This window comes from Micropterus salmoides, unplaced genomic scaffold (genome assembly GCF_014851395.1).
Source record: "Micropterus salmoides isolate LMB-PRFRI ecotype aquatic unplaced genomic scaffold, ASM1485139v1 Ms_hic_scaffold_5, whole genome shotgun sequence".
NCBI lineage: Eukaryota > Metazoa > Chordata > Actinopteri > Centrarchiformes > Centrarchidae > Micropterus > Micropterus salmoides.
Window position 1 is genome coordinate 13,370,819 of NW_024044237.1, and position 11,422 is coordinate 13,382,240.

Below are 11,422 nucleotides of genomic sequence, written 5' to 3' on the forward strand. Positions count from 1 at the left end.
TTTAACTAACGTTATAACTACATCCAGAGCCGTTACACTCCGACTACAGCGTTTCACATCTACAACGTCACAAAAAGAGGAGCTACAGGAAGCCGTGTTTACATGTCCGCTCTGGTTTAATCATTTCAGACGCGCCGACTAACTGCAGACAGGCGGCTCGCAGATATATTTAGAATACACCAGAAACTATAGTTTAACGGCTCATTAATGTTAGCGCTCCTGCACTGATAAACACGACATTAGCTTTGTGGCTAATTTAGCAACAGCCAGCATTAGCTGCTGTAACGTTACCTGATATTACAGAATATTTAGAAGTGATGAACTAGGGACAAATGTGGACCGTTCACTCGAACAGCCACACAGTTTCAGAATAAATCTACGGTTACGTCTGTCAGCAGCGTAGCTTCCAACACCCAACTACCGTAACATTAAATTGCTGTGAGCTGGTAGGAAGCCAGGAGATGGCAGTGAAAAACGGGAGGGTTAGCAAGTCGTGAATCTTTTGTAAAGTCATGTAATTAACTTTACAAAAGACAGACTCACCGCTCATACAGCCCTCTGCGTGTTTCTAAATGCTGCGTGTAAGTCAGCTAATTGTTTTCTTCTGTGGTTTTTGTGGTGAGGTAGTGTAGTTAACAGGGGAGGTGCAGCTGGTCGCCCTCTGGTGGGCAAACTATGCAACATACTGACATGAGTGAAGGATCTGACTCTAGGTTGCAATTAGCTCATATCGGCCGGCCGATACATAGGTCGGGCTCTAAATAAGGCTACTTGTTCTACAAGGTAAGCAGTGTTTCCCCTATATGCATTCAGGAGCGGCGGTGTGCTGCTCCTAAAATTTCCCACGATCATTAAACTATGCACTACAAATGTTTTCACTCCCACACTGTGCGAGCACGGCAACACTCCATGCTTGGCTAGCTTCTTCTCCTCGTTCTATGCAGAAAATCTACGTGACAGATGGTGTTATAAGAGCAGCGTAACCCCTGTAAGAAATCGGGAGGTGCGTAGCAAGTGTATTGTCCGAGTGGCATAAAGTGACGGTGAGCGCGAGTGGAGGAAAATATTCAGGCAGTAAATGTACTGTGTCGGTTACAGTGTGTCTACTTCTTAAGACCAAGAAAAGTTTGTCTGTTGTTTTCCCACCTGCTGGAAAAGTGAAGCACGTTAGTGCTAGCAAACAACTCCCCTCCCCTTCAGACTGCGCAGCTGAGCAGGGAAGCTTCTACAGTGTCCTAGGCTGCGTCTTCTGGCTGCTATGTAACTTAACATTAGCTCAATTTATAGAAAGTAACTGGTAGATGGATTTTATTACTGCCTACTTGTCCATTGTTGACTCTCTCTACAACAGAGTAAGTTACAAAAAGAGCAAACTCACGTAGCCTACAGCTCTGTCCTATACAGACTGATTCAATTATTTTTCAGTTTTCAAGTGAGTGTGAAAAAGTGGTTGTTAGGAAAAGAAAGGATGGTCGTTTAGTGATGCAAACTAGTCCTTTTAAGCTAATGAGGAGACGTTTCTTTTTGGATTTTAATGTGCAAATAAAATGTACCTCAGAAGGGAGGTGGTTTCATATGAACAGTCTTATCTATAATGATTCTGAGGTCATATTAATAGGGTCTTCCTGCCGTTAAGGCTTAGGGGGTGATGCCCAAAACATGTTGTGCATAAATGTAAAATCACTGTGGAGAGCATCAGAACCAACCAAATTACTTTCCACAAATCTAATGGTTGGAGTTCCTCCCCAGTAGACTGATCTTTGGGGGTAGGTTATTTAGATCCACAGACCCTGGAATGCTGAGTTCACTTAACAACTGCCTTTGTGAAGTTAAAAAATGGATGTCAAATAATTTCCTCCAGCTGAACAGAAATCCTGGTCATCGGGTCTCAGCAGATGGCAAATCAAATACTGCCATCTGCTGGTTCCCTAGTAAATCACATTAAGCCTGTGGCAAAGAACCTTGGTGTTTGGTTTGATAGTAATTTAAATTTCGAGCAGCACACCACAAAGCTTGTTCAATCATGTTTTTATCAACTTAGAAATATAGCAAAAATTCGATCTATGTTAACTTTTAAGGACACCGAGACCATTTTACACGGCTTCGTCTCATCACGCCTGGATTATTGCAACAGCCTTTTCACCTGTTTAACCCAAAAATCTATTGATCGACTCCAGACTGTCCAGAACTCAGCTGCCAGGCTTTTAACCAGAACAAAGAAATATGACCACATTACTCCTATTTTAGCTTCATTACACTGGCTCCCAGTATGTTTTAGAATTGACTTTAAAATTCTATTGATCACTTTTAAAGCTCTTCATGGCCTCTCGCCTTGTTATATTTCTGACCTTTTAGTCCCATACGCACCAGCACGTACCTTGAGATCCTCGGGCAGAGGTCTGCTGTCTGTTCCAGAGTCTCGACTGAAAACTAAAGGGGACAGAGCGTTTGCTGTCAGGGCCCCGAGGCTCTGGAACAGCCTGCCCGAGGAAATCAGGTCGGCTGAGTCAGTGAACTCTTTTAAGTCCCTTCTTAAAACATACTTTTATAGGAGAGCTTTTCCCGATCTTATTTGACTTTATTTTATCCCTTTTATTTTATTGTATTTTACTAATTTTATATTAATTGTTCATGCTCTTATCTTGTTTTTTTGTATTATTCTTTACACTTGTTAAAGCACTTTGTAACTTGTTTTTGAAAAGTGCTCTACAAATAAGGATTATTATTATTATTATTATTATTATTATTATTATTATCTGTTCTAGCTTTTCCAACTATTTGTTCAGAGATGTGGTGAAAATAATGGCCCAATATGATGTGAAATTACATATTTGTCATTGGAAAACGTAAAATTTTCCCCCCGACCATGACCACCACGAGCAACACCAGAACATTAATCTAAAGTTCACACTAAACTATGGGAAAACACTGATGTTTTAAGCTATTCTATTGTGCATCACATGCTCATGGACACAAGAGAAATGTTGCTGAGACATGTTGTGTTGGGGTTTCATATTTAGACAAAAAATTTTCTTCTCCGCTGCTTCAACTCCATCCTAGGGGAAACACTGGTAAGTCAAACCAAAATACACAAAAACAAATATATGACTGAACGTAAACGTAAAATAATATCCACCATTATGGTTTTATTTCTCTATGGTCTATGGTCTAACCATAAATCATCCATTAACCACCTCCCTTTATTGTCACTGAAGAACGAGACAGAAAGAAGAGGGGAAACACTACACCAAAAATAGCAACCTCTGCTACAAGAACACGCGCACTTCTGAGGAGAAACATGGTTCAAATGGATCCTGGTAGAAGGCAAAGCAATGACATTGTATGTAGCTTGATATGGATGTCAACAGTCTGAATGCTTCAATGAAAAGTCTCTCTTAATAGGGTCCCTGAAAACCCCATAGCAAAAGGAAATCTGTCAGGCTCAAAACATATTCTTTTTTTCAAGGTCTTCCACTGGGGCAGATGATATGTACATAGTTTATAAATTATTTATCATCCATCCTATCTTTCACTAAGCACTCTGTACAAGCTGGAAACCACATACTGTTGCAATATGTATTTTCAATATACCTTGCTTGCGGACATCTTCCACAGCAGCAGTCAGCTCATCCTTAAGGAACTGACTTTCCTTTGCAATCTTTTCTCCTTTCTCCAGGAAGTTTTGGGTAGCAGTCTCCACCGACGCCGCCAGAACATGAGCCTTCTTGGAGCGTCCTTTCTTCTTGTTAGATGGCCCTTTGTTGCTGGAGTTTACCAAAGTGGTGACCTATAGCAGGGACACAAAATGGTTTAACAACAGAAACAGCTGCTTTGGGACCTTACATGTATTTTTGCAGACTACAGTTATGCCAACAGCTACAACACTGCTGTATTAGCTTTCCAGCAAATGTTCAAAATGTTGTCTCTAAATAAGGTTTAGAGGTTATTGTTTTTTATTCAATATACCTGACATTATAATGTTACTTGCTATTGGTTTAGAACTTAGACTGTTGACTGTCTTTTAATACTAATAACTAATGTTAACTATGTATTAGCATTAAATTGAACTGACTGTATTTTCAAGCATTTTTTGTAGCCAAGACTGTGCATACATTGCAGCAATGAGACAATCAGTATTTTATCAAAATTGCAATGTGACCAACTGAAATTTTCAAATCTCAGGAGCTGCAGTATTTGTTAAAAGATAAAATGGGTGTCAAAATACTATACAGGATCTCTGGATAATTACTAAGCATTTGATTTGCAAATAAAAATCCAAGAGAAACATCTCCTACTTAGCTTAAATGGACTATTTTAAATCCCTAATTTACTTCATTAACCTCAGCTCCATGGTCACCACCTTCATTTCTTTAACAACCAGTTGTCAGACTCCTCTGACAACTGAAATATAATTATCAGGAAGTACAGTATATGTACAAGACAGAGCTGTACACCAGTTTAGTCTAAGCTTGTACCTGATTCTCAGCCATGGAAAAGTAAGTTAGGTAGTAATGACATTCCGCAAATTAACATTAGTTTGTTACTAACAGGTAACAGCCAAAGACGTGCTGTACAGGGGAGATGTTAGGTAGCACTAACCACCTTCACATTCCTAGTAGTTGGGGAAACTACAGACTTTTATTAACAGACACGCTGAGAACTACACTGCATGTTTACTACCAGACTGAAACTTACTGCTACTATTTTTCTCCACTAACTTTCACTGTCATGTTCTGCCGCTCGCGCTCTCTCATTCGCTAGGCCACACACACAGGACAATGTTACGCAGGGAACTTGTCAAGCGTTCAGTGTTACCATGCGAGTTAAAATCATTAATTGCGCACTGATATTAATGACTGTGTGACATTTTAGTAGGGTGGTTATTCATTCCGCACAGGGGGGGGGGGACGATGACCATAGACTGTATATCTGTTATGTGCGCGCCACAGACCTGCACTTCCGCGAGTTCCGCCCTTTGGGTTCCGTCAACATTACGTTATCAATAAACATTTAAATAATCGATTTTTGACATTTGTTAATCGACTCAGAATCTTCCACATCTAATAACGATTTTTTTCTCCCACCTCTACAAAATACCATTTTTAATTAAATATTGTCGGCCTGTCTTCTAGAGACATCTTTGTTTGGTACAGAGCCCCACTAAAATCACACTGTAATTCATTTGAATGTTTTTCAATGAAAAGAGAATAATCATGTAAAAATGGTCATTTGTCCTAGTATCCTGGTAGTAATCATATTCGCAATATCAGTCAAAACAATCGCAATTAGATATTTTTTCTCGCCTTACACTTTTCCTAATATTCTAAATAAAAATGCACACCGCATTTACATTACCTGGGTGACCAGGGGTTCCAGCAGCCTCTCCACTGCCAGAGTACGGATCTCTAGACTCTTTGGGTCCCATTTAAAGTTGATGTTGGCTGTGTTGATGCTCGTCATGGTGTCTGGAATTCTGGCGGTTAAAAAAAAATGAACAGAGTCAAGGGGAAGAATTTTAAACAGATAAGAATTTTATTCTTCAGATGCAATAATGAAACACAATTTCAACTTCATCAAACACTGAATATCTGTTGGCATATGAGATGATTGTGGCAGTATGTTATAGGGGACAGCCTTTTAAAAGATACAAAACATAATTATAAAAGATACAGTGGAGTAAAAAAAAAAAACCACTATAAGTTTGCTTACTAAATGAAGCTTCCTTTCGGATTGTCAGACTAGTAGGTCTATAAAAAATGTTTAAAAATAACATCCTTGTTTGAAGCAGCACTGCTCCATCCCTCACAGAATGACTGCCAAAAGCAGACCACTGTAACACTGAGGCCCAATTTCGATTTCTCTTTTCAGGCAGCGATTGCAACTCCATTGATTAGCTATCTAACATGGAGGGGCAGGGATAATCAGCAGGCCCTGAGGGCTGAGGGGCTTCAACTGAAATGTTGGTCAGCGGTATTATGAGAACAATATAGGGGCTAGCTATTAGCCTACATTATCAACAAAGAGGCTTAAACATTAAAAACACCAGAAGCACATTTGAGTGATGACTACCTAATCTTATACTGAACTGTTACTGAGTGGATGTGCTTTCAATTCTGCCTTAAAAATCATGACTAATGTTTGCATTTGGATAGGCTTTACTTGTTTGAAAGGGGACAGTGTACATTAATCAACATTAAATCAATGTAAATATACCCATGTTAGCTAAAAAGTGCTAATTTTCAACAGTAGAATGATCTACTTGTTATGATCTATGGCTCCTTTTAAACTTTTAATCAAAAAGGAGAAAAGAAGAATGGATAGATGCAGATTGTCTGGCACAGTTGTAACTCATTTTATCACGGACAAAAATCTTAAGGCACTTCCTTACTACTCACATACGCTTTAATCTACAATTACTCATCAACCACTGTGAGGTTTCTCATCCACTATAACATCAAAAGGTCACTTCACACAAACCACCCAAAAATATTTCCCAAGCAAGCATCCAACCATGCAGATTGTTTTGATTTCATTTGCTGAGGTTTCAGATCGCCATGCTTAAACAACTGTGGCAATCTTGATAATACACATATTAATGAAACCGTTTCTATGTGTAACTTATATAAAACTAAACTTGAAGAGCCCAGTAGGAAGGGCTCTTTACAGAAACCTCACAGTTGGTCTGGACAGCCATTCAAACCACGTCTACCTACGAAATAGCTGCATTTAACACTGGTCTATGGATTATTCCAAGTAACTGGGACAGCGGATGTGAAATTCCGTCCACCTCCTCTGTATGGGTGTGGCAGAAGAAGTCCCAGAGACAGACATTTCAAAATCCAACGAAACCAAAACGATTTCCCACGCTAAATTCCCCCGGGGGTAATGCAACTAGGGATTTGGGCGAAATAACTCTTAGCAAATTAAACCATTTGATCTAAGACACGCCCGCAATAGGCTACTATGTATTTTATGAAAATGTAAATACTCTATCCAATTAAATAAGAGTCTTCCAAAATGAAATAATAAACACGGGTAACGTTAACGCTAATAACTAACGTTAATGGAGGAGTGACAGAGTGGGTCAAACACCTGGTCAAAGCTAACGTTAACTTAGGTGCTAACACTAAGGTTAAGTAGCTGCAGTTGCACCTGTTGTAACGTTAGTTAACTTTACCTGAATTAAGGTTGGTTTTGTCCAGCTAAAGTATTGTTAATTGACAGTATAACAGGTAACGTTAAATGACGCGGTTGGGCAGACTTTAAAACCAGTGTTTGCAAAGTGAACCTATTTTAAACGGGAATTTTCTTATTAACAATTCACCGTTAACTTAGCTCAACGTACGTTGTGTTACCTGCTAACTCACAGTGTGTCAAACGCGGCACCTTGCTAGCGCTAATGCTAGCCGACACAACAAACATTAACGTTAGCTCTGTTTGCCTAACGTTACTTTAATCCTGCGAAAACCTGTAACTGTCGAGTTAATAGGCTGCCCAATTTAACTGAACCATGTAAGAACTGTATGAGTATCTAGCTTAAATACAATAACAGGGAAACGTTGTAAACTTACCGAAAACAATCCACTAGAAAAACTGGAGTTTAAAAGTTCAAAATGGAGGAATGAGAATTACGGAATTCCTTGCCTGAAAAGTTTTCCTCCCCTCGCTGACTCAGTTTAGTAGTCCTCCTAACTGGCGGCTCAACAAGGTTACTTCCTCTCGAAATATGTATCGAAAAGTGAATACAAGAGCAGCTTAAAAAAGGAGATTCAGCAGTTAGATTCCTGTAAAGTTTCGGTTAGGATCGTTTCGATGTCGCAGACTATTGCCCAACAATGGATGAGGCGGAGGGAGGGGGGGGCTGGGGCGGTGACCGAGTTCCTGAACTTCCTGGCAGCGGGGCAGGGCGACCACAAGACACAGCAAGCCCGCAAAACGAGGAGGTGTGTTGGGCGTGGCGCTCACTCCGTGTGTCCATATATGGATTAATTATTGCTTCCATAAAACTAGTGCCCGACCAGGCCAGGCTGTGGGATGGCAGGTTTACCTTCCTAACATTTAGACTGAGGGAAGGAGCTAGTTACCAGGACTGACAATCCGCGGAGCGTTCAGAAGTTGAACATAAAATCATTATCACATAGCCTACTTTTAGTCCCTGTAAATTTTAAGAAAAGTGAATAGTTTATTTAATCCTGATAGTAGCTATTCACTTGGTTTCTAGTCATTGTCGGAAAACTTCCAAAAACCCTGTTATTTGATCCGGAGCTCACCTTAGGCAATCTTAACAAAAACATACAGAGCACCAAATCTCATTGTGCTTTTTGTCACAAGTGTCTTCAGTTGTAGTCAAAACTTACAACCAACATTAATCAGAAAAGGATAATGACGCATTATTCCAGCCTTTGTTACATAATATACTATCCAAAGTTAAGCGCATAACAAGGCATTTTTGTTCACTAAAATAAAAATCACTTAGGTTGAGGATTTAAATACTGTCTTTGTTCCATTTGGGAAAATCTCACTTTTTGTCAATTAGAAAATTATAGCCTACAGCTTTTCAAATCAAATGTGGTTGTAATCTAAAGTATTATTCCTTCACATAGGCTACAGTTATTTGGCAGAATATGTGTCATATTTTGTAAATGGTTGCCGTCTCATTTTGGAAGTAATATTTTTTCTTGTTGGTCCATTTAAAGTCTGAGCTGACATGATGCAAATGTATTTTATTTATTCACAAGCTTACAGTGTATCTTCATTGCTAAACCATATGATACATTCTGTTCCCACTGTTTCTTTCCTTTTAGTTTTTCAATATCATTTAGAGCAGCTTGGTGTCAAACCTTCCTAGACTTCTCAACTAAGATTATTGTTTTTTAAGTCATTGGGTTTAAAGTCAACAGAAGCTGCCGGAAAAAGACAGTGCCCCAGAGTCAGCTGGTGCAGCATCAGGTGGACACACACACACACACACACACACACACACACAATGAGCTGCTTGTGGCTTTGGTTTCTCATATTTTATTAATATATAATAAACATCCTACTACAGTAGCACTGACATTTTAGATGATACTTTTATTCAGATAGATGTGTCACAGATGTCCCACATTTTACAATTTCAAGGTCCAGGAAAACTATATAAGCTATGATCAGTATGCAAGAGTCACACTTTTATGGTTTGTTGCAGCTGTGACTGATAACATTGAGACATTTGATAAACATATTCAAGAGCCAAGTATTTTTGTTTGGGCCTAATGAAGTGTGAAAGCCATAAATAGATTATCTAAAGAGGCCAGGTGTCACCCCCCCGCCCCCCGCCTCACTTTTCCACCTAAACACACACACACAAACAATGGATAGGCTGTCTCTTTAAACAGTGGTATCATGCTAAAACATGGTTATTTATAAAAATAATAATAAATAATTACTTTTTTGCACCTTTCTGTTGGTTTGTGTGCTCAGTAAATCTCATTGGCTAAAGATAAACCTATTTACAAAAGAAAAAATATAATCAAATATGACAAAGCAGTGCAAGCAGATAGGTCATATTAAAAATTATATATAGAGAGAGAGAGAGAGAAAAATGTGATGAAAAAAAGAGAAGATAGTCATCTGCAATTCAAGAAGGTGACCACAGACAACATTACAAACAACAATGGTGTTTTGTTCTGCAGGCTAACAACTAACACACTTCTATTTGTTGGCTGTGGTAGGTGTTAATTAAGAAGCTCCACCAGTGCAGCATGAATTACAGTCCTGGAGAGAATGGGCTTACAAATGTACTTAGGAAGCTCTTAATGAAGGCCTCAGAATATAATTATCTTTTGGAAAGACACTCCTGAATATTTTTTGCACAATAATAAATTGCAAAGTAATTATTTTCTCCATGGAGTTTTGACCATGCCAAAAGTGAAGGGCCGTGCATTAAATAGGCATATTAAATTCCTGCAAACGGAGATGTATCAGTGAACTATCTTGTGTGTAATATTAATTTTAGTCAACAACAGGAGGACCCGCCACTTACAGAGTATAGCAGGTATTTGTTTATCCAATAAGGACTCTGTGGTGAAGTGGGACTGGAGGTGGTGCAATTGTGTGCTTGAATGATGAATGTTTGTCCAAGTAACAGCTTGCTAGGGGGGACAAGTTTGGGTGTCCTTGACCTTCAATCTTTTTGTACCTGTTGGGCCCGACAAATGATAAGAGCACAGCATGCTATAAATAATTCCATCTCATTATGAGGAAGTGCACATGTTTGTCACACACTGAATGTATAATTGAGCACATGCAAATCTGCGGCGTGTGGAACTATGGTGGATTCAAAAAATACAATGGCAAATATATGTTATTTTTGCATTTGTAATCATAGCCTTAGGTGTTCATTGTCCAAATTATTTTAAAAAAAAACTGTGTTTATGTTATTAAATTTGTTATTTTCCCCCTGAGCATTCTGCTCAGTCATACATCAAAATTTATTTATGAAGCACATTTAAAAACAACAGTGGACCAAATTGTTGTACATTGAAAATATAGCAAAAACCATAAAAACAACAGTAAAAAAAGAAGGCCACAAAGACAAGTTTAAAAGACAAAGGAAAGGTAACTATCATAATGAGTTATAATCCAGAGGATAAAGAGGCGGTGTAGGGGCCAGCTTCACTTTCAAAGGCTATTCATTCCAGAGTTTGGGGCTACAACTGCAAAGGCGCACCTTCCTCTGTGCTTCAGACTTTATGTTGGGACAACAAGGAGCAACTGATCAGCTGACCTGAGTGACCTTGATGGGATGTACTGTTGTAAAAGGCTGGAGAGATAGGTTGGAGCAAGCCCATTTAATGATTTGTAGGTAAAAAATATAATCATGAAATCAATCCTTAAGGGAGCCAGTGAAGGGAGAGCAACACGGGGGAAATGTGCTCTCGCTTGCGTTTTCCTGTTAAAAGGCGAGCTGCGGTATTCTGGACAAACTGCAAACGTGAAAGGGAGGCCTGGCTAACACCAACATGAATTAATGTCTTATTGAATGCCAGTTCTGGGCAGCGTTCCATGCCAATAAGAGAAACACATGCACGATTGCAGTCACAGGTGAGTTTCTTTTGCAATTGTATTATCATCTATTGCTTTGCAGACATGGATGTTACTGTACATTACAGCCTCCTGTCAAAGTAGCTACTCATACGTTTACGCTGACTGAACTGGAAGCTCCCTCACTGCAGGAGGATTTTGTTCCCTCGCATAAGGAACACAGTGACTTTCAGCCTCACCACATTCACCTGACTCATTGTGACAGCTGTCCATGGAGCTGCATGATGTAATCTGCAGGCTCTCCCTTCCCCGGTAAGACCTTGTACCTCCATGATTAGAAATGACTGTGGTGCAATGTGGGCGTCGTTCCCCCCACAGCAATACCCAAAGGGTGGAA

General features: G+C 39.4%; 1 protein-coding gene across 2 annotated transcripts in view; it reads right to left on the minus strand.

Moving 5' to 3' along the window:
* ctnna1 (catenin (cadherin-associated protein), alpha 1) overlaps positions 1–7,851 on the minus strand; it is a 95,424-nt gene extending 87,573 nt beyond the window's left edge. Inside the window, exons 1-3 of one of the 2 annotated variants that reach the window (XM_038700108.1) lie at positions 7,572–7,851; positions 5,356–5,473; positions 3,592–3,787 (exon numbers count right to left, since the gene is read on the minus strand). In XM_038700108.1, coding sequence (XP_038556036.1) covers positions 3,592–3,787; positions 5,356–5,460 — 301 coding nt within the window. In that variant the 5' untranslated portion in view covers positions 5,461–5,473; positions 7,572–7,851. The remainder of the gene's footprint in view (positions 1–3,591; positions 3,788–5,355; positions 5,474–7,571) is intronic. The other variant, XM_038700109.1, reaches the window with a different exon arrangement.
* Positions 7,852–11,422: the final 3,571 nt, after the last annotated feature.